This window comes from Nannochloropsis gaditana (genome assembly GCF_000240725.1).
Source record: "Nannochloropsis gaditana CCMP526 unplaced genomic scaffold scaffold322, whole genome shotgun sequence".
NCBI classification, from domain to species: domain Eukaryota; class Eustigmatophyceae; order Eustigmatales; family Monodopsidaceae; genus Microchloropsis; species Microchloropsis gaditana.
The window spans coordinates 1-21,792 of NW_005803631.1; the positions used below are offsets into that span (position 1 = coordinate 1).

Sequence of the window (21,792 nt, forward strand, 5' to 3'; positions counted from 1 at the left end):
GGGTGGGTTCCTCTTCGGCGCGTATTCCACTGTCGAGAAACTCACGAACGGAGGTAAGTAGGAGGGAGGGAGGGAGGGAGGGAGGGAGGGAAGGCGACCGGGAGAAGAGAGCCGAGGGACGCATTGCCCACCGTGGGGGCAGTTAGGCGGTGTGAACGTCTGCGTGGAGGCGTGAGGTCTCAGGGGGCGGCAAGGAACGGGCAGGGAGGGCCGGGGGGGGGTAGGACGGTGGGAAGCCCAAGTACCTAACCCACTCTCCTCACGCACCTTCCCCGTCTTCTTCGCCCCTCTCTTCCCCCAGCCCTCATCCTATCCATCCAGGCTTGGAAGCAAACGTCCTGCCCGCCCACGTCGCTTCCCACTGCCGCCTCTTCTTCCTGCGGGCTCCTCCTCCGGCGAGTCCTTGTCTTCCTCCCCCCGACCGCCGTCCTGGTCGCCATCGCCGCCTGCTACGCCCTCGCCCCGTCGTCTTCCGGCCTTGAAGATGCTCCACACCGCGACCGTGCCGGGCCCTACAAGTACATCCGGGTCAAGAGTCGTGTGGGGGGGGACGTGGTGGAGGACGGGATGATATGATGGAATGCGACCCCTCGCCTTTTTGTTGCATCCCCTCCCCCGTGGAACCAGACTGGCGCGCGGAGTGTCCCAGTAGATTAAGAGGGATGCTTGGTTGTTATCCGTTGCCTCTTGCAGAGAGGGTAGAAGCACGGTTTAAGCCAGGATGAGGAGACACTCACAGGCGTGTGTGGGGGCGTATCAGAATGTGAAAGCAAAATACAACGGCGTGCAGCATTGGCATCACGACACATAGCCTTGTACAGGGCGTGCGAAGCAAGGAAGCGAATGGCATTTTTGCGCTCTTGCACTCCAAAAATCTTTAACCCTAACACTAACCCTAACACGGGCTCCGAGAACATCGACATTCTTTTCTTCCAATTCTCACAAGTGTGGTCGTGCATGTGTCTTTTGTACACCTTTTCCACATGATTCCTGTCACCTTGACTTGCGCTTTATCCCTTTTTTCCCTCCTCCTCCACCACCACTACCGCTACCTCCGCCTGGCGGAGGCCCTACGGCAGGCACCGCCATATTCCATTGTTTCAAAAGCGTGAAAGCTACGTCACTGTGCTCAATTGCAGTGGAACCACGGTGCCTCGCCATTTGCGCGGCGTGCGTGGCCACCGACGTCATGAAATGTTCTATCAAATACAAAACGATCTCTTCGGTCTCCCCATCGAGCCGAAACGAGCCCGTTGGGTCGACCTCATTCAGCAAAGATTGCAGTCGGCGCTGTTTCGTACTGGGAACTCTATTTGTGGCATTGTGCGTCGCTTTCCATTTCTCCAGCGTTTGATTTGGAGGAAGGGCCATAGGAAAGACTTCTATCGAGGACGGGAGTGCCCTAGTGTAGCGGGATATAGCCTCTCCTTTCTGGTCGTGTCGCTATCCCGAAATGCTTCCAACGAGCCCCTGGATAGATAGTGGTTGCAATAGTAGCTGCGTGAGAAGAGGATGGACGACAAAGACGCAATACTCGCAGGGTCACGACCGGCCCAACCAAAACGCAAGCCTCAGAGAGACAGTCAGGATTCAGAGAACGCGTAAAATGAAGCCAGGAAAAAGACGACGAGCGGCTCCTACCCCCTTACGCTCGAGAAGGCGACAACGACGTGAAACATCATGCTGTGACGCCATTTCCATCCCGTACAAGAATAAATGTGCACGTGTAGGGACTTATGCCATCTTTTTAACCCCACTCCTCCGTCGCATTTCCCCTCCCCCCCCACAGTCGTTGACTTGAACACTCTTAAGGGCGACCTACATGCACCTTCCATCCGCAAAATTGCCACCACCTTTTCCTCCACCACCACATTTTTACCGCTTCCTTCTACTCGTCCTGGTATTCCCTTGGACGGATGCTTTTCTCGGCTTCCGTCCGCGTCTTTTCGACTTGATTTCTCTGTCACATGGCGCGTTTACCTCCCCTCAACCCCGCCTGTCGCTGCGCAGGCGATCCTGTCGATACAGCACCGGCAGAACCAGTGGCAGTACTGGCATACCCTTTTCCCTTCAAGAATTGGGCGTGGCAAGCATAAGATTCAATCGGGCAGATTTCCCGCCCACCCCCGACACACTTTTCCCAGCCTCCGTAGATTACCTCCTCACCTTGCCGGCAACAATTGGAGGCGTCCCCTTTGAATTCACCCTTGACACAACCGCGTCCGTCAATTTGGTCACCAAAGAAGTAGTCGAAGCCTCTTTGGGAACATCGCCGAAGGCATCGGGGAAAAAGGGCTTCGGAAATGAGGCTAAAGGTGCAGGGGGGGGGAATGGAGGAGGAGGAGGCTTCGGTGGGAAGCAGGATGCTTCATCTCCCGGGAAGGGGAAGAAAGGAGAGAAGAAAAAGAAAAAAAAGAAGGAGGACAAGGAGTGGGAGGATGCGGGCGGGTCTTTGATGGAGGCGGAAGGTGTGGCCTTCGAAATGACAGTGTCGTCCTCCCCCCCGGGTTCTGGTACCGGTCAAGGCAGTAGTCTCCGAGGAATGGACGGGGGTGGGTGGAGGTTGTCTGGGGCTGCCTTTCCTCCGTTCCTTTGGCGCGGTGGAGATCGACTGGAGGCGCATGCAAGGGAGGCTGTGGGGGGGGAGGGACGGGCCCCAGGTCGTGGACGGCCTGGACAATTGGCGGGAGAGCGAGGAAGGAGGAAAGGGGCAGGAAGGCGCGGAATGGAAAATAGATTTCGCGCCCTTGAGGATCAAAATGAATGCCCAAATGGCATTGGAGGCGTTGGGGCAAGGCGAGGAGGAGGAGGATAAGAACGAGGAGGGCACCTGCCCCGAAGTCTGGGTCGTGGATGTGCATTTGGATGGGAGCGAGGCTGGCATCCCGGCCATCGTGGATTTAGGCTGTCAAGCCAGCATCCTGAATTGGAAAGCCGCCGAGGCGTTGGGGTACCGAAAGCCAACCTCGCCAGGAACGGCGGGGGCGGTCGAGGTCCAGGCGGTGGAAGGTATCGAGGTGGCCTTTGCGGACAAGACCAGCCTCTCCCTCGGGGAGCCCCACGGGGTCCGCGTCCCCGCCCGCCCGTTGGCGATTGCCGACCTTCCCGTCTTTGCCTACGCGGGCCTGGAGCAGGTACCGGCCATGGTCCTGGGGCTCGACGTCTTGGGGAGTGTCCAGGACACATTGGTCTTGGATTGGTCGCAGCGATGCCTGACCGTGGGAGGACCCCTCTTGCCCGTCAAACGCAACCTGGCCGCGGTGGATATGCCGTTGATCAGGCGAGAACAGGCGGTGGAAAGGGCGCCGGCGGGCGGTCAGGCTTACCAATACGGGGTGCCGGCCGTTCTGGGCGGGACGGAGAAGGAGGTGGTGTTGATGGTGGACACTGCGGCGGGGTGCATGGCTGTGTCCCAGAAAGCTTGGGAGGCGTATGCCGACGCGCAGGGAGGGCGGGAGGGAGGGCCGGCGGAAGGACAGGTGGTCGATATGGCAGGGATCGGGCCCGGGAAGGGTCTGAAGGCGAGGCGGCAGAGCGTGACGATGCATCTGGGCGGGTCGAGTGTCCGGGAAGGTTATGAGTTGACCACGGAGGTGGCAGTGCGTGGAGGGAGGGAGGGAGGGAGGGAAGGACCGGTTTGACGGCTTTTTGGGCCAATCCTTCTTCGGCGCGTATGCGGTGGTGGACTTCGATTGGAGGCATGCCATGCTTCGGTGTTATTCGGAGGAGAAAACAGAAGGGGAGAAGGCAACGACGCTGGATGGATTGCTCGATTTTTGGCCCCCCTCCCCCCAGCCTACCTCCCCGCCGCCCTCCGCTTCCCCGCCGCCGAGCCCTCCCCAAGCGGCCCGCTTGCACACGGGGGTGGCGCGCGACCGGCTCGGTCCCAACGCGTTGATGAGCGTGACGGTGGTGGTGAACGGGCGGAAAGACGTTCCCTGCTGTGGCCTCATCGATACAGGGGTCTTCACAAGCGTCTTGAACTGGGCCGCAGCCCGTGCCGTTGGGGGTGGAAAAGAAGGGGAAATAGGAGTCACGGTCCCGGCCAGGGAGTCGGGCATGGTCGTGGTGGGACTGGATGGTGCTCCTACGGAAGTCACGCTCGCCCGCTTTGACGAGGTGGCGTTCGAGGGCGAGGCCGAAGGCGGGAGGGAGGGAGGGGCGGTGGTAGTGCCTACGGAAAACGGGGGCGTGACGTTGGCGGTGGCTGATTTGCTGGGTTTGCAACAGTTGGGACTTCTAGAGACGCCGGCGATGGTGGTGGGCTTGGACCTGCTGGAGGGAGGGAGGGGAGGGAGGCTGATCCTGGATCTGGGGAGGGGAAGGCTCTTCATGGCGTAGGAAGAGAGGGAGGGGGCGAGGGGGAAGGGTTGAAATTTTGCCATTTAAAAGTACCAAAAAAAATGAATGGTCATGAAAGGGCAAGTGATGGATGGACGGGCGGTGGACGAAGGGGGGGGAGGCACGCTCTCCCAGACAGGGGGTGGCAAGAACGGAGGACTTCGAGCAATCTTTCCTCCCCTCTGTCATAAGACAACAGAGACGAAATCGAGAAATGCTGCCCTTCGAAAATGATAAGACAAGGGAGAGGGAATCGAGGGACGTGTTTCCCCCAAAGTAACGCGACCCCTGGCAAGCGCGCTATTCTGTCTACACATCAAGAAACATCCATCACTCGCTTATAGCCCGGCACGATATTTTTGACAAAACCGGGGCCTGGCCCCCGAGACCTTCGTCCGTGCCAATACCTATTGCCTTCCCGCCTTCCTCCCCCCCCTCCCGAATCCTCATTATACGTCTAACCCCTGGAAATGACCCAACAGACCCCCTCCTCCTCCTTGCCCCCCCCCCAGCATCTGCCCCAAGAGCCCCCCCCCTCCCCCTCCCCCCCCGCCTAGCATGCTCGACAGGAAGGCTTGCATCGGATTAGAGGCAGGGGACAGACCAAAGCCTCCCTCCCCGATGCGGCCCACCAATTTTTCCAGCGCCGGGTCCCGGCGCAGCGCGGGCTGGTACCGGGAGGACAGGAGTTGAAAGACCTCGCCCTCCCTCCCTCCCTCCCTCCCCTCCCTCCCTCCCTCCCTCCCCGGCCCGCGCTCCCAACAAAGCCACCACCAGGCCCACGTAATGCAGCAAGGGACTCGTCTCCAAGCAGGGCGCAAAGGCCGAGGAGGCTTGGGCCGCCGTCATCAAAGCCCGGGCAAAGGGGAGGGCCCCCAAGACGGCATAGGAAGAGGTGCCCAATCCGTGCAAAACCGCACGGGCGAGGAACAAATCCTTCTCACCCGCATAGCCTTCCGCGCTCCAAGCTTCCAGCACCTGCACATACGACGCCGCCAAGGTATCCGCATCCGGCCCTGTGCACTGCCGAGCCAGCTCCCCGTGTTGTTGGGCCGCCCGAGCCCACTCGCCCCTCGCACTGTACGCCTTGGCCAACTCCAAGCCCAGCTCCAAGACTTCCTTCCCTCCCTCCTCCGCCTCCTCCTCCTCGGCGGCCCACCGGGTCAACCCCTTGAGCAAGGCCACGCGTTCCTTCGATGCGGGCGGGAGCAGGCGGGCCAAGGAAAGCATGGCCGTTCGACCCCCCGTGTGGAATCGGTGGGCCTCCCAGGCAGGGTCGTCTCCCTCCCCTCCTTCTTCCACCGCTTCCTTGGTATCTCCCGACGGGGACCAGGTTCCTGCTTCCTCCGCGCTCATTTCTTCCACTTGGGGAACGGTGTGCCCCGTCGGCATGGCCTGTTTCCTCAGGGAGGCATTGTTGGCCATGTACAACCGCGCCAAGTCTAGCACCGACTGGTACTCGCCCACCTCTGCGAGTGTACGAGCCACGTGTAAGACCATGACGCGTGCCTCGGCGCCTTTTTTCCTCCCGGGGTTGGCGGCAGAGACAGGGGCACCGTCCAAGCGGGCAAAGAGAGCTCTGGCTGTCTGTAAGGCTTCGTAGGTCTCTCCGTCTTGGATCATTCGTTGCAGGCGGGCCGTGGAGCTGCAGGTGTTGGAGTCTCCATCGGCTCCAGCCACGAGGCTGCGTTTCCCAGTGCGACGGGGCATGATACTTCCACAATAAAAGAATGCACGACCGGGGCGTGAGAAACTATGCTCCGATTGCGCAATGGCAACGATCTCGAGTCAGAAAAATCGCCTCACAGCCCCTTGGGCACCAAGCTTTGCTTGCGCCTTCCTGGATCTAATTACCCTGTGAAAGTCGAGACTTTGAAGCATAAGCGGGAGCTTCGAGGAAGACGAAGGTGCAACCTGGCATCATCTTGCCGAAAGAGATATATTGGGCCCGACTTCCCTTGCATGAAGGCACGACAAGGAAAACTGACTCTGTACATTTTTAAATGAAAGGCCTGACAACCTTTGCAGGGTAAACATGGACTTGGCCTGTCAGCCACTTTGGCAGATAGGGGGGTACACGGGCAGGGGGAGCGGTCAACCAAGCAGGAAGCATGGCGTGAAAGACATTTGAGGAGAGCGCTATATACAAGCATAAAGTAACTCAACTCTTCAAAAAATGGATTGTCCATTGGAAAAAGGGAGAAAGGCTGGAGGAGGTGGAGGCCCTCGATCGAGAGAGAGGGCAACAGGGATGGAACTACTTTGTATGCTCGAGCAACGGCCATTACGAAGGCACGCACACGCTGCGACATTCGCAACATTCATGAGACCACCACCCCTGCCCTTCCCGTGCATTTTTATGACGGCATGTAGGGAGGTTTCTTGGCACTGCGAGTCAAAGCCAGCCCCCCCCAGGGTCTTGTCGTCATGCGGGGGTAGGGCGTTCATATTCTCCCTTCAAATTCCCCTCCAGTACGGGCAAAAATGCTCGCGCTACACGAGGACCAAACCCCCTTAACATCTCTCACATCTGTCACTGTCACCAGTTGGAATCCTCTGTCGGGTGGTGGCAGGTTGCAGAGTTTTTGGCGGGGACGACGTTCACACGACCCGCGACGGAAGCGTTCAACATGGGAGGCATACTACCCATGGCCTGTACTTTAACTCTCACGCTCCTCAATACCCCTCAGTATGTATGCCCACCCTCACATGTATAAAACCTACACACACACACACACACACACACACATGTGTGCGTCACCCTTCGACAGCGAGCGCGACGTTCCTGAGTAGCGGCCGGAAGCGGGCGGGCGAAGAGACAAGCAGGACGGAGGGATGGAAGTGGTCTCCGCTGCCATTTCTGCGTCTTCTGCCGCTCCCAGCACGACTGGAGGAGGAGGAAACACGGCTGCACCCTCTGATGCTGTTCTTTCAGAAGTAGGAGTCATCATTGAGAAGCTCTTGGCCGTGCGAGGGACGCGTCAGTCGAGTAACATGCAGGTAGGGAGGGACCTGTTGAGAGAGGGAGGGCACAAGAACTTGGGGCGCACGTGGCTCGAGAGAGGGACACGGAGGGTCTCATCCTTCTTTCAGACGAGTTAGAGATGGACTGGAAGATCCTGGAGGACAACCAGGGGTCATGGCAGGTCCCCAAACGGTGGAGGATTGCGACCTCTGCAGCTTCACGTGTCCCTTGTGTTACCCAACCTCCTCCTCTTTCCTCCTTGGCCCCTCCCCACGCCCTTAGGTAACCCTGACCGAAGACGAGGTAAAAATGCTGTGTCAACGGTCGCGGGAAATCTTTCTCACTCAGCCCATCCTCATCGAAGTGGAAGCCCCCGTCAAGATCTGCGGAGACCTCCACGGCCAGTATTACGACCTGTTACGCCTGTTTGAATACGGGGGCTACCCACCGGAGAGCAATTATCTTTTTCTTGGGTGAGTCAGGAGGGAGGAATGAGAGGATGGGTGGGAAGGAGAAGGACTCAGGAGGCACTCTCCGACGGCTTGCTCCTGTCCATCGCGCCCTGCCGGTTCTGATTCTCTCCCATGCCCTTTGCTTTCCATCCATGCAGCGATTACGTGGACCGAGGCAAGCAATCGCTTGAGACGATCTGCCTCCTCCTCGCGTACAAGATCATGTACCCCGAGAATTTCTTCATCCTCCGAGGGAACCATGAATGTGCCTCCGTGAACCGGATCTACGGCTTCTACGACGAATGCAAACGTCGGTACAACATCAAACTCTGGAAGGTACTTGCATTTTGCCTCTTTCTCGACCCTTCGTACCTTCCTGTAAGGCTTGGTTCGAATACAAACATTCACATATGCATGCTCCTCCTATCCCCCTTCTCCCCCCCCCCCAACCCTTCTTTCCCCTCCTTCCTTTCCCCATCCCTCCTTCTTTTAAGACTTTCACGGATTGTTTCAATTGTCTCCCTGTCGCTGCCATTGTTGATGGCAAAATTTTCTGCATGCATGGTGGCTTGAGCCCCGAACTCCATCACATGGACCAGGTAAGTCCTCCCTCCTTTCCTCCCCCCCTCCCTCCCCTCCTCCCTCCCTCTCTCCATTTTTCGCTCCTTTCCTCCCCCTTCCGTGCCCTGCTTGCGTTCTCTTCATGGTCAAGCGAGCCACGGCGCGAAACGAGAAAGACAGGCCACACGCTCGCCTGAATGCTTGGGGGCCCTCCTAGGGCAGGCACCCGGCCTTCCTTGAATGAAGACCCTCCATCTGTCCCCTCCTCCCTCCCTCCCCTCAGATCCGGCGCCTTCCCCGCCCACCGACGTGCCTGACACTGGGTTGCTCTGCGACTTGCTCTGGGCCGACCCCGACAAGGAGATCAACGGGTGGGGGGAGAACGAGAGGGGCGTCTCCTTCACTTTTGGAGAAGACATTGTCAGGTCTTTTCTCAAGCGACACGACCTCGACCTGATTTGTCGAGCCCACCAGGTACGGGGCCGACGGAGGGAGGGCGGGAGGGAGGGCGGGAGGGAGGGAGGAAGCGGTGGAAATTGGGGGTGTGGCTCACAATATGGACGTGCTCTCGGCTGTGTGGCCTTCCCCTCGTCCTTCAGGTGGTAGAAGACGGCTACGAATTCTTTGCACAGCGGCAACTGGTGACGCTCTTTTCCGCGGTGAGTCGGGTGCCGCGCAGGCCGCCTTTCTCCTGTTGAAACCGGCCTTGGCACGCCTTCTTTCTCTTGCATGAGCTTCCTTCCAGTCGCTGGAGGCGCGAGTAAAACCAGCTTTCTCAGCAACCTCCCTCCTTTTCATTCCCCGTTTCCTCTTTTCTCCCCGCCTCTCTGATACAGCCAAACTACTGTGGCGAGTTTGATAACGCCGGCGCCATGATGAGTGTGGATGCCACTCTCATGTGTTCCTTCCATATTTTAAAGTCCTCCGAGGCTCAGCGGGGAAGATGAAGGGGTCTGGAGGCCAGGCGGAAAAGAAAAGGGAGGGCGCAAAGAGATCAGAGTGGAGATGGTGGGATTGGGATTTGTAATGAGGGAGAGGGAGAGGGTGGAGGGCGTGACGGGTATGTAGATCTTATGCTCGGCAGTTGGACAGGTTTCACATTTTGAAAGTTCAAACTTCCAGTTTCGGAGAAAGCTTGGCGGGGTAAGAGTGAGATCCTCGTGGAAAGGATAGGTCACGAAAGTTTTCCAGAGGACTGCGCGCACGCGGGGGGGAGGATGGGTTGACGATGGCGGTGATGAAGGAGAAGGAAGCATGTAGAAAGAGGCTCGACGGTTGGGTGTGGTTTAGTAGCCGGAGAAAAGAGGGCGCAACTGGTGAGAACTGGGGGGGCAGGGTGGCGTCGACGGCGAATCCGAGGTCGGGGGAGGGAAAAGCGAGAGGAAGCCCCAAGGGTAGCGCGCTAAACGTCTGCCCGCACACAAAGAAGAAACAAGGTCCGGGAGGGAACACATCTTGGTATAGAGATAGACATGTGGGGTCAATTTGTTAGTGTTGGTGTTGCAAGGGGGCTTTTCGATGGCTCGGCAGGGACGCTAGAAACGCCTCAACGGGCCCGTTCGTTTCTCTGGTTCCCCTAGCTGCTTCCAAGGCTCTTTTTTTTCTTCCTTTCGTATAATTCATTCAAGTCGACCACGACGCCGGATTACATTGTAGATATTTAATATATACACTCCCACATCATGCTCTCAGGATAGATGGCCTCCTCGGCCATGTGTAAATATCGGGAGGTGTGTACGGTGTCCTTTTCCTCTATTTTGGTACATCCTACGCTTGACTTCGATGGGATGGGAGGAAATTACTCTCTGCACAGTAACATCACATCTTAATTCATCTTTCTCTCCTTCTTCCGTATGTTGTCAGGAATGTTCATTCTCTTGTAGTGACCTCGTAAGCCAACTCAATCCTGATAGTTGTGCCCCCATCTTCTTCCCTTTCCTCCCATTCAGAGCCTTCCATCCCCCCCTCGAGTCCGACAAAGTGCTTTCCGCCCACTTAAAGCTGCTGTCTCTCCGTCCTGACTTGGCTTTCTCATTCACTCTTTCATGTCACTGTCCTTTTCACTTGTTTGATCGACGTCTCTGCTCCCGACGCGAGCGGTCAATGATAATTAATCGAGCGTTTCCTTTTTCTTATCAAAACAAATCAAGTCGGCGTCAAGCACGACACCGCGCCCAATATCTTGAACCGTTCAAGATCCCTCTGGGTCTCATCTGGCACGCTTCGCCTTCACATTTGTTTGGGGGAAAAAAGTGCATTCCTCCTCGTCCGATTTCGGCGGCGGTGGGCGGGAGGCAATTTCATGTTCGAGCTGTTGCTTTCCTTTCTCCGTTCCACGTCGGTACATGGCGTCCATCCGTAATGCGTCATTCGGTGACCCTGCCCGTGTCATCGATACTGAGCTCTGCTCTTTCAAAGTGAGCACTTGTATGTTGGGTTGGAAAGTGCACCCTTCAGGCATTTGGACTTCCCGGTGCAAAGCCCGCTGTCTGCGAGCGATAGACTCTTCGTACAGACGTCCATGGGCATCTGTGTAGCCAGGCTTGCTGCCCGCTTGTTCCCCGGCCCTGCTTCTCTCTTCTCTCACGTTTGTCTTGGTAACCAGCTCAGGCCGAAATGGTAAGACTTGATCCTCGTATTCCTGACGTTGGCGGGCTTTCTTCGCCTCCAACGGCACCCGCGCGTGATACAAGCGCTCCCAGACCTTTTTCGAAGCGCTTTCTTTCTTTCCCTCCCCAGCCTTCTCCTCTGTCTCTTCCTGTCTCCCCACTCCCTCCTTCGCCTCTCCGGCCTCTCCAGTTTCGGCCCTCAAGCCCGCTGCCGCTGCTTTCATAGCCACGGGGGTCTTCAAGATCGCAGGAATGAAGGTGCAACCGTGAGTTTCCTTCTCTGATTTCCTTTTCTCCGCCTTTTCAAAGTAGTCCAAACGCTTTTCCAGGCCCTTGTAAAGCCGTTCATGCACGGGGGGGGAGTCGGCGGCATGCTCAGGGGCGGGAGGGGAGGGCGAGCCTCGCAATCGCTTGTGTTCCTCGGTCACCAGTCTTGGAGCAAAAGAACAGCTTGCACTTTCCTGCTTAGCTTTGATTTCCGCCCTAAGTTGGGTCATGAGGATGGAAATTTGGAGCGTGGTCAGGGCACGTCGTGTAAGAGCTGAGCGCGAGACGTCATCCTATTCATTCCACAGCGCTTCTTCTTTCGCCTTCACACCGCGCAAAAGTCACGGGATACTTACGCTTTCAGACGACATTCTGCCTGGCCCACGCCCTGCTTGTACAGCCGTTCGAAGACAAGGCCGTCCTCCCTCCTCTCCATTCCCTTGTGCCTGTCTTTTTCCACCTTGGCCAGATTGGGTTGGAAGGTGTGCTCGGCGGTCAACGTCTCCCTCTCCGCTGGCGTGGAAGGGCGGGAGGGACGCCCAGCAAAGAGGCGGTCAAAGACGTCGCCATTGGCCTTCGCTTTTGGGGACGTGTGAGAGGTCGTGGCTGCCCCCAGATGGGTAGAGGAAGCAGATCCCGACGAGGTGGGCACGGCAAGCACTGAAGGGGATGAGTTTTGCGATTGGATTTCCTGCCCGCTCGCCATGACGATGCTCGGATCACGCGAACGCCCACTCGCTAGGCTGGTTGAAGCTGCACTCGAGTTTCGGGATCGTCCGCTTTCACTGTGATCTTCGTTCTCTTCTTCCTTGATCTTGTGCAGCTCACCCACAATCGGGGAGGCATTCAGGACACGGGATGAGGGTGAAGACAAGGAAGAGGGGCCATGAATGACAAGCTGATCAGGCAGACCGGTCAGAGAGGAGCGGTTCGTGGACGAGGCGGTCGGGGACATGAACGTCGGGAGTGGCAGGGAGGGACTGCCGGATGCATTACGAGGCGACGACGTAGGGCGAGGAGGCAAGGGAGAGCGAGAGCGGGGGCCGCCAGGCGAGGAACGGGGTGACGACAACAAGGCCAAGGCTTCCAGGGTGCCAGATGCCGACGGCGTCCGACTAAGACTGGGAAGTGATTTCAGTGCCAAAGACTCCGGAAGCCTCGTTGTCGTCCTTGGAGGAGACTCAGGCTGAGCGTCAATGCCGGCAGCGGACGGGGAACCTCTCCCCGCCGAAGTTCCCAATGCACTGGACGGTTCACGGCTCATGTATATTCTTGATACAGAGCCTTAAAGCTGTGAGTAGACCTACATGTAGGACATTGGTCGGGAGAGCATGAATGCGGGTATGAGAGCGCGTGCCCCGGATAGGAAAGGAAGCCGACAAGGAGACAGGAGGTCAAGACAGTAGACTGCTTTTCGTGTCTCAGTATGCGTGCAGGAACAACTTACATAAAATGCGCGCTAATAAAGTTTAGATATAAATTGCACACCTTCAAGTCAAGCGCAACAAAAGCAGAAAGGTATCCCGAAACATCCGCGAGGGATGGGAGTCTAGTAATCGCCGCGGGCATTCCTTCAAGAGATTCCCGTTTTCGGGCTTCAAAAAGGCAGGTTAACAACTATCCTTCCCGATATGATATCATGTAATTATCATTGATTTGTATTACAGCACACTTCATGTAAGTTAAGCTTTTTTTCCTCTTCCAAGCCGAACAGACAGGGACGGAGGTAAAGCACGGAAATCTTGAAATTTCAAATTTCCGTTTCATCACACGCCATGACGTATGACGTCTCGGCTACACTCGTCCCTCCCCTACTCATTTCCCGGTCACTTTTCGTGCGCTCGCACACCTCCTTCCACGTCCTTACAAGCTTATCTGCGTTTACTTGCCAATTTGTGTTATGAATATGTTTCGCAGGTGGATCGATCCCAGTATTCCACCTCCTTACCATTTTCTTTATTTCAATTTTTCTATAGAAGTACTTTATGCAACCACAAAAATACCACGTCGTTCCCTCCTACGGTTCAATTTCAAGTTTTACGACTCATTGCTCTACACATTGTTTTCTTCGTGGCTCACACAGGAAGCCTCGTGACTTCTGTGTACTCTCATATTGTACAATCTGAGCTGCCCTTTGGTCACAAGGGAGGAGAGGAACCATGAGGTACTGCCACTTTCCATTGGAATCAGTGCCTGTCATGGCTAGTGCTTTGGCACTCTTGCTCGCTACAATGCCACCGACAGCACAAGCCGAAATACAAGGCTGCATACAAGCGCTGGCGAGACTAAACACTGCTCCGTACAACGCGTCTTTACCCTTTCTAAATGGCGTTTCGGGTCACGTCAATGTAGCATATCTCTACCAAAAACCAATGTTTGCTGTCATGCCAAATGAAGCCATGGGTAATTTCGACCTTTGCCGACATTCTGAGCTCTACACTTCCGGCTTGGTGAAAACCCACTACTGCGCTCTGTCTCACGATAAGGCAGGTATCTGCGTCCCCACCGAGTGTCGAGCGGAAGATTTGCATAACAAAGCAATTCTGCAACCGGTGATGAATCTGGGTATACATGCGAGTACTGTCATCCCCGAAGAATGCGCCATGAACTTACACCTGACGCAAGGGTGTGCTTATTCTCGACAAGCATTAGAGTATTTCCACAGTCTCTACAATTTGCTTGTGCTTCTTGGTAACGATACTCCGCAATCCACTGGCTCCGTCACTTGCACCACCCGCGCCCACACAGCGGAAGCATCGGCATACACAATGCTTGGTTTCACTCTTCTTTTCGCGACATTGGCCCTTCTCGGCGCGGCCTGGCAATATTTTCATGCCGTCGCCCACCATGGAGACAAGCGGGCACTAATCTCCTCCTCTTCGGCTGTGCCTTCCTCCAAACCGTCCTCGTCAACTAAATCCGATATAAAGCCATCTGACGCCTCATCATTGCCATCTCCCGGGTCTAAAGTCGTGGCGTTGACAGTCAAGGCAAGCCCGGGCCGCGAAGCATCTGACTTACAAGATATCCCCTTAGAGGAAGTGAACGAGCAGCCGGAGGGTACGCCGCGGTCGCGAAAGAATAACAACAAGAAGAAAGGCGTACTAAAGAGCAACAGCAGCAATAGCAACAAACCCGCTGTCCTTGATTCTGCCGCTGCTACCACAGCTATGGTTGCGACTTCGACAAAACAACCAGATATGGTGGAATTGATGGCACAGGTATTGAAGGTGCCTCCTTGCCCTAAGCCTATTTCTGCATTTTCTTTCGTGGACAATTTGAATGAAATTTTCACTTTAAAGGCTCGAGGAGGGGAGTTTGCGATTTTCGACGGCATGAAAGCCATTTCCGCGGCTTGGGTGGTTTTCTACCACGTGTTGCTGTGGCAAATTTATTTGGTGCAAAACCCAGAATATTTGGTGCCTCCAAAGGGGCTTTTGTCAAAGCTCTGGGCCGCGCCCTTTTTCAACTACTCGGGAACTTTAAGCGTCGACACATTCTTCTTCATCTCGGGCTTCCTGGCGTCATACATGCTATTGGTAAAGCTCGACAAGGAGCACGCTAAAGGGCTGAGCAAACCTGCCTACAAATGGATTCCCTCCCTGTACCTTCATCGATGGTTGCGGATTACACCGGCCTACATGTTTGCTTTCTTTCTTCACTGGAAGATCGCACCGCTTCTGGCTTACGGTACGTACTCCGCCTCACGTAGAAACCAATAGGGGCGTAAATTTTGTAATTTTCGGTGAGAGTGTACTTTCTTTGGTGGGCTAACAGAAGACCCGCCCAACCCGAGGCTACTCTCATCCACTAGCATTAATCCTGGTCTTCTCCCTCTATTATCCATTTATCGTATGACTGTAGGTCCTCTGGCCGCGACCGTGTGGGAAAACAATATCCGCCCTTGCAGGGGAGTCTGGTGGTCGCATTTTCTGTACCTGAACGACATTTACCCCTGGTGGAACCAGCGACTCGGAGAGGTTTGCTACGGGCACTCCTGGTACTTAGCCAATGACATGCAATACTACCTCCTCGTTCCTTTCTTTTGCCTCTTATACCGTTCCCCCCGAATTAATGGGAAAAAACTGGCCACGTACGCGGTATGGGCATGCTTGCTCACCTGCATCATTGTCTCGTGGACGCTCACTATCAAGGACAATTGGAGCCCCAACTCCTGGGACGGCGTGGACGGAGATCACTACCGGGAGGAAGGCTTTTCCCGCCCATGGACACGGTGCTCGTCCTACATGATTGGGGTCCTTTTTTCCTACATGTGGTACGAGAAGAAGCAGGGGAATCCGGACGGAAAATTCCACACGTTCCAGGCCAACTTTTTGTGGGTGAGCGGCCTCGTGCTCCTTGCCGTATCCATGTACGGACCTCATAGCGGTTCGGCTGGCGTCATTCCCTGTGCCATTGCCGCCCCGGGCACCCCATGTGGGAGCAATTGGAGCCCGTCGACCAGGGCAGCGATTATCGCATTGCTACGTCCGACTTGGACTCTGGGGTTGGGTTGTTTGTCGGTGTTATGCTGGAACAACCAAGGAGGTTTTATTCAGAAATTTTTGGCGGCTCCACTCTGGTTCCCCTTGAGTACCCTCAGCTTCTGTATCTACCTGGTCCATTATACGGTGCTCACATATTACATCAGCCAGCGGACCATGCGAATCCGTTTCGAGTTGTTTGGCTTTTTGAACGCATACTTTGGTTTGATGGCAATCTCGTGTGGCCTGGCCCTTTTTGTTGTCCTGTTGGTGGAGAAGCCCTTCATGAAGCTGCAGAAGTATTTCTTGGAGAAGCCGGCGCCTGCCCGTAACAATAACGGGGGTGGACCTGCCACATCAGGACAGAAGGAAAAAGAATGGACTCCGGCACACGATGCATCTCTTGACTCTCTCAAAGAGGCTGTTACACCTACTGGAACAGTTTTACATTGTACTTGTGATGATCATTAATCAAAATATTGCCCTACATCTCAGTGTTATACCACGAAGTTGACACATTTCAGGCGAGAGTCTTGACGTACCATAAAGAATCAGGTCAGCCGCCGGACCTCATTAAAAAAAGAAATTAAGGACGGAAAAATACAATAGAAGCGCCTCACATCGTTGTGGAAGATACGATGTTTCTGATGAAACATTACGTTTCGTATCCGCCGCTTTTGTCCAAGAACAGATCATGCGAAATGAAAATGAGGTGTGTGCCAAGGTCTTCTGCCTCCCGCCGACCTGTTCTTCCCACACATGTCTTCTAAATAAGGGAAAAGCAGGAAAGAGTACCAAATGGTAAAATTCATGATGTAATCTAGTGCTATTTCGTCAAATTTCGAGTTCAAGAGGTGCACTACTCGTTGGCTCACCAACGGATTTTTGAAATTTGAAAAGAATGGCGTCCAACATGGCAACCAACTCATTCGATACCCGAATCGAAATGCTTTACTATTAGAGTTATCAAACCAAATGAATCTCGTTCATCATGAAATTAAGACTTAGATTATCTACGCCAATAAGAAAAAGAAAGCTGAGATAGGCAGTGGTTTGAAAAGTTTACGGAGCACCCGAAAAAGGTTACGTAAAGACGCGCACGGCAAGTTCCGTGCCAGTATTTGATCCTCTGTAAGGTCCCCGTCCGGACTTTAGTAATTGCTTGTCAATAATCACATATTCACACAGATTACTGTCGAAAGCAAGACATCAGAGACCAAACGTCAAGATCTGCCCATTTTCTCTTTTGTCCCGGGCTGCAATCGTACGAGAAAATTCCAGTGGCGCCCCTCCGTGCTCCGTGTTCATTCGAGCGCGACTCATAGTCGCTTGCAACGAGTCTCACCTAGCTTTTGAAGCTAGCGATCTGATTCAAGTCAACATGGGATGTGTCCAAAGCAAGTCTTCCTTATTTATCGGCCCGCATGCTGACGAGGACAGCCTCCCTAAGCCGGGAAAGGAAAGAATGATGGAGGGAGAAGCACCAAGTTCAGCATTCACCGGTAATGCTCAGTCGGAGCTACCGTGCCAAGCTGAAAATAATTCAGTTCATCAAAGAGAAGGAAATTCTCGTTCTTTGCCAACTACATGGTCGACCTCTTCGCCGAGGGCCTCTACCCCGGGTGATTGCCTCCTATCTCCGCGGCTTGCTGCAGTCGCAGAACACGCTGCTGCTTCGGTCGATCCAGGTCCACATAAGGAGTCACATGTGCATGGTAAAGTAGTCAAAAAGAGGACGCTGCCCGTCCCATTTTCTGCGAAAGGTTGGTTGGCTTTCCCCGCCCAGGCTCCCATAAACTCGGGCCCGAGGCGACCGGCAACGAACCCAACTCCCACGTCCAACCACGACGTGCTCCTGAATGCTTCCTTGACCCAATCGCAAGGAATCGTGGTGGCATTGACCAAAACTACCGGTGGTGAAAGTGGGATCTCGGCACGGGGGAGACGGCCGCGGCCCTTGGCAATCCCCACCGACTCCCACTTTCATTTGAGCACGATATTGGGGCATTTGTTGATCGGGGGGGATGAGGTCAGCGACAATCTGACGGTTATGCGTCAATTAAATATCAAAAGCGTCGTTAACACTACAACAGAAGGGGATGACAGCATGGGTGGTACGTTAAAGAGTAATATAGGAAGACCGGGAGGGAGGCTGTATCCCCATTTTCCTCGACCCTGAAGGCTTTTTCCTTCGAATCAAATTCACTCGCCTCTCACATCTGTGTTTGATTGTGTGTGCTTGCAGTCTGCCTGCCCTGACTCCTCTTTATTCCTCTCTTCCTCTTTCTTCAGAGCTCTGCTACTTGAAGCTAAATTGGAGGGACGACATTGCTCAACCAATCCTCCCTGACCTTCCTCGGGCCTTTGCCGCCATCGACGCCGCCAAAGCGCAGGGAGGTTTGTGTTTGGTACACTGCAAGAAGGGGATGAGTAGGAGCGGGGCCGTCGTTGTCGCTTACCTGATGTACAGTAACAAGGACATGAGTCTGCTCGAAGCTCTCACGTACGCTCGAAGTCGACGCGCGATCATCGCGCCGAATATGGGGTTTATGGGCCAGTTGGTGGAGTGGGAGAGGGAGCATCGAGGAGGCAAGGTCAGCCTGGACCTGAGCAAGTACGAGGAAAACCGATTTGGGGACACAGCCATGCTGTTATGTGGAGCTTGACCTCCGAAATAAAAGAAATAAGCCACGGAATCCGAAATGAACTGTTGAAAGCGTTGAGCTTCTGCTACTGACGCTGGTATGAAGAGAATCAGCTACTTTTGTTCGGCAACATTTTCACATGACCTTGATCTGCGCGTGCCACTAAAGACAGTTTTTGGGATCTTCCGTTCATCTTCGTTATCAAATTCCGCTTTCACGTATGCCTCTGTCGTCGGACTTGGGCATCATAAGCATCATGATCCCACTCGTCGTACGACGCTTAGCAGTGCAAATCCGCCTGCCACTGTGCAGCTGCTCTCTCCATCCGCGACAGGCGTGAGACAGTAGTCGAAGCCTTCTTCCTGCAGTAGCTGGAAAAACCTCGGGTTCGTGTCCGTACGTGTCACACCCAGTAAAATCAAGCTATGCGGGCCACTCAAACGACACAATGCATGGACGACGGGACCGTAAAGCTCTTGGCAGTAGGCTACATCTGTTCCTACGACCACGTCAAAAGGGAGGGCACAGAGGGCTTTTACCTTGCTATCAGTATTCTTCGTCTCTTTATCTTTTAGCCAGTTGAATTCTTGCACGCGAATCGGAGCCTTCATTTTAGCAATATTGGCACAAATATTACGCTCGATAAGGTCCAAATGATCCTTTTGATCTGTAACCACAATTTCTTGCGGCTTAAATAGAGCATTGGTGGCTAAGGACAGGGCCACCAAGCCGGTGCCTGAGCCTATTTCGCTATTTGAGTATCAGTGCGGAAACTACTTCGTGAAAAAGTGTGACACATTCGGCCGTACTGCTTGTTATACAATATTTGCGCCGAGTCACCGATCAATTGTGTGCAGGCGAATGACTTACATAATTCGTTTGCCATACAGGACTTTGGAAAAAAAAGTGGCGTTTCGCCCAAAATACTCGCAAAGTAGAAGACCTGTCGTCCATATGCCGCCACCTATGCCTACATTCCATTGTGTCTCTAAGGTTAATTCTTGGCTGGAGGGGGTATGTGACACACAGGATAATGAAGAGAGTGCTGGGCTGCACTCGTTTGAGACGCGTTGAGCTTCGTGCTGCTCCTGCTCTGGTAGTTTTTCCCGCATCGCGATCGCAGCTTCCACCATCTTCCTGTCACATGTATTACAGATATTCATTTCTTGTGTGGAAATGAGGTGCGTGCAATAGAGGCCGGTGTTTTCACACGATATTGTACCTGTACAGCTTGGCACCAGGAGGTTAACCTCCTCGCTGGTAGTGGCTGGAAGGTCGCCTGCAGGGAGGTTAAAAGTAGGCTTTAAGTAAAGTAAAAGGTCGTGAATATTTGGGATACAAGTAGATAGGAAAACTACTCTTAGTGCTTTTTACGAAATTATATTACTAAGGGCTACTGATTGCCCGCAAAAGATCGCTTTACCCATCCTTGATCTACCCCAACCTTGCCTACTACAGACGACAAGGGAAGACAAAACTTACTTTCATTTTCTGGTTTTGGTGTTACATTTTTCAACGCGGAAAGGTATTAGACAGCTTACACGATCATCTTTCGTGATGCCTTCATCCACGAGTCAAAATTGAAATACACATCTCAAGTCTCCTAATTGTCCATATCAACTTTCAAAACCGCGGCAACGAGGTGTCGCTCTATCGAATTTACTCCACACAAAAATTTCCCTCCGCCTGCATTGAGGTATGTTGTGGCAGCCACACCTCACCCAATGAAGACTCGATCTCTTTCTGCACACAATGTTCACCCCTATCTTCCCCTCGGCCCTCCTCACACAGAGGCAGGTTCCAAAGACTCAGAAGACCATGCTCGGCAGATATGATCGCATCCGTCAGCCAGCACTTCTTCCATTCCCCTTCTTTCTGTCGGGAGAGGAGCCACAAATAATGCTGCTGTCGGGAAAAGCCATCGCCTGCCGCCATCGACACTGAGGCCGATGTCCCTGTCGATGCCACCTTTTTCACCGTCGTACGCACGAGAAAACAGGCACGATCGACGCTTTCATACTGCAGCCGACGTATCGAGAAGGACTGACAGCCAAGCAGAGGCTGAAGCCGATCATAGACCACATGGAAAGCGCGGAGGCTCAGCAAGGGTAGACGTCCCTCAGTGGTGCTCTCCCTTCCCTCCTCAACGACCGCCCCTGTTCCCGGCACGCAGCGCCTGTTATTCAACGCACCACCCGTCGACATTCCGGGTCTACTGATGCTTCCCCTTCCTTCGGCAGAGCTTCCCCCTCCCTTTGTGTCTTCCCCCTCCTCCTCCCCCCCTTCCTCCTCCCCGTCTTGGCCCGGCCCTACCAGCCGGTTGGCTGACGAAGCAAATTCAAAATACTTTGCCACACCGTCGTGGCGATGGCGATCGTTTTGCTGCAGCGCCAGCAATTGCAGCTCCAATACGACGTCGGAGGAAAGGGATGGCGAGGGCGTGAGCAGACGCCAACATCCTCGGACGGCGACCCGTGGAACCCTGGACAGGATCGGAACCACAGCCGGAGTCAACTGCCGACAATAGTTGAGGACGAGATGGTGAAGACGCGGGCATGTCTCTTCGAGAATGTGACGGAGCGAGGCGTCGTTCAAGTGGCGGTTGCCAGTCAGGTCCAAGACTAGGACGTTCTCACCTACGCGCGTCATCACCCTGTGAAGCACATGGAGGGGAGTGTGCGGTTTGATGGCCAAGGACCTGACCAAAAGATCGGAGAACGTGCGTGTGCTTCCAGAAATGCTGCGTATGACGTGCCACTGGGCCGTGAAACTCAGGACGCGCGCCAGGAGATCATCGTTGAGGCGTGTCAGAAGCAGGGAGGCGGGCTGGGTGACGCAGCATGCCGTATTTCCAGGAGCATGACGTTTCGAACTACACTCATCAAGGTTCCTCATCCTCCTTGCTCGCGTGTCCATGTCTTCCGGAACAAGACCTTTTCCACCTTCGATCCCCTCCGTGGGGACCACCAGGTTCCAGCCCGACTTAATACCGCACTTGAGCCACGCTATATCCTGTGTGATGATTGTGACGCTAATAAGAAATGGACTTTGTACCACATTGCCAGAAAACGCCCAAAACTTGGCCTGACAGCCATCCACTTGCAACTCATGCGCGGCTAAGCGCCGGCACCGCGTCAACAAGAAAAAGAGCAGCCATATGCCAAACCACGCCTGTCGTCAACATGCAGAGGCACACAGGGTGCAAATTACCCACTGCCATGCCCATGCACGTCATCGCATGGCTCGTACGGCCCGTCCTTCGTGTTGCAGGGGGCGCCGTGGGGGCGCTCGGTGGCATGACGTCCCGTCGTATCTGGCCCCATGTCACTTAAATGACCCGATCCAATCATCATCGCTCAAGCCGCCAACTTCATGAAGGTGACCGGCTTTGGCGAATTGGACTAGTGCGATAGGCGCATGGCATGACTTAGCCAGGGGCGGGGTGGGAATGGTAGATGTGCACAAAAT

At 54.7% G+C, this 21,792-nt stretch overlaps 6 protein-coding genes across 6 annotated transcripts; 4 read left to right on the top strand and 2 right to left on the bottom strand.

Moving 5' to 3' along the window:
- NGA_0353700 (uncharacterized protein) lies at positions 1–987 on the top strand (the record flags this gene model as incomplete). Its single annotated transcript, XM_005855000.2, has 3 exons — positions 1–53; positions 302–555; positions 913–987. Coding segments are annotated over 3 exons (382 nt in total), but the record flags the coding sequence as incomplete, so codon positions are not given.
- Positions 988–7,106: 6,119 nt separating this feature from the next.
- On the top strand, positions 7,107–9,770 carry NGA_0353600 (serine threonine-protein phosphatase pp1-gamma catalytic subunit). Its single transcript, XM_005854999.1, has 6 exons — positions 7,107–7,341; positions 7,655–7,779; positions 7,917–8,094; positions 8,566–8,793; positions 8,919–8,978; positions 9,156–9,770. The coding sequence occupies exons 1-6, from the start codon at positions 7,177–7,179 to the stop codon at positions 9,264–9,266; spliced, it is 867 nt and encodes a 288-aa protein (XP_005855061.1). The 5' UTR covers positions 7,107–7,176; the 3' UTR covers positions 9,267–9,770.
- A 55-nt stretch (positions 9,771–9,825) lies between these two features.
- Positions 9,826–12,500, bottom strand: NGA_0353800 (uncharacterized protein). The gene is made up of 2 exons (XM_005855001.1): positions 11,552–12,500; positions 9,826–11,411 (listed from the first exon to the last, which is right to left on the bottom strand). Exons 1-2 carry the CDS (start codon positions 12,457–12,459, stop codon positions 10,529–10,531), a joined length of 1,791 nt encoding a protein of 596 aa, XP_005855063.1. The 5' UTR covers positions 12,460–12,500; the 3' UTR covers positions 9,826–10,528.
- A 774-nt stretch (positions 12,501–13,274) lies between these two features.
- On the top strand, positions 13,275–16,290 carry NGA_0353400 (ring zinc finger-containing protein). Its single transcript, XM_005854997.1, has 2 exons — positions 13,275–14,917; positions 15,060–16,290. Exon 1 carries the CDS (start codon positions 13,355–13,357, stop codon positions 14,915–14,917), a length of 1,563 nt encoding a protein of 520 aa, XP_005855059.1. The 5' UTR covers positions 13,275–13,354; the 3' UTR covers positions 15,060–16,290.
- Positions 16,291–16,865: 575 nt separating this feature from the next.
- Positions 16,866–18,386, top strand: DUSP (dual specificity phosphatase; the record flags this gene model as incomplete). The annotated part of the gene is made up of 2 exons (XM_005854998.1): positions 16,866–17,793; positions 17,972–18,386. Coding segments are annotated over 2 exons (1,302 nt in total), but the record flags the coding sequence as incomplete, so codon positions are not given.
- A 192-nt stretch (positions 18,387–18,578) lies between these two features.
- NGA_0354000 (uncharacterized protein) lies at positions 18,579–21,240 on the bottom strand (the record flags this gene model as incomplete). Its single annotated transcript, XM_005855003.1, has 5 exons — positions 18,579–19,074; positions 19,195–19,216; positions 19,547–19,603; positions 19,807–19,815; positions 20,373–21,240. Coding segments are annotated over 2 exons (870 nt in total). The 3' UTR covers positions 18,579–19,074; positions 19,195–19,216; positions 19,547–19,603; positions 19,807–19,813.
- Positions 21,241–21,792: the final 552 nt, after the last annotated feature.

What these genes read in the sequence shown, in the direction of transcription:
- NGA_0353600 (XM_005854999.1), top strand. Translation starts at nt 7,177, where the DNA reads ATGGAAGTGGTCTCCGCTGCCATTTCTGCGTCTTCTGCCGCTCCCAGC. An exon ending in GTCAGTCGAGTAACATGCAG is followed by an intron (nt 7,342 to 7,654) that starts GTAGGGAGGGAC and finishes TTTCTCACTCAG; the next exon opens with CCCATCCTCATCGAAGTGGA. An exon ending in TGATTTGTCGAGCCCACCAG is followed by an intron (nt 8,794 to 8,918) that starts GTACGGGGCCGA and finishes CTCGTCCTTCAG; the next exon opens with GTGGTAGAAGACGGCTACGA.
- NGA_0353800 (XM_005855001.1), bottom strand. Translation starts at nt 12,459, where the DNA reads ATGAGCCGTGAACCGTCCAGTGCATTGGGAACTTCGGCGGGGAGAGGT. An exon ending in GCAGAATGTCGTCTGAAAGC is followed by an intron (nt 11,412 to 11,551) that starts GTAAGTATCCCG and finishes GACCCAACTTAG; the next exon opens with GGCGGAAATCAAAGCTAAGC.
- NGA_0353400 (XM_005854997.1), top strand. Translation starts at nt 13,355, where the DNA reads ATGAGGTACTGCCACTTTCCATTGGAATCAGTGCCTGTCATGGCTAGT.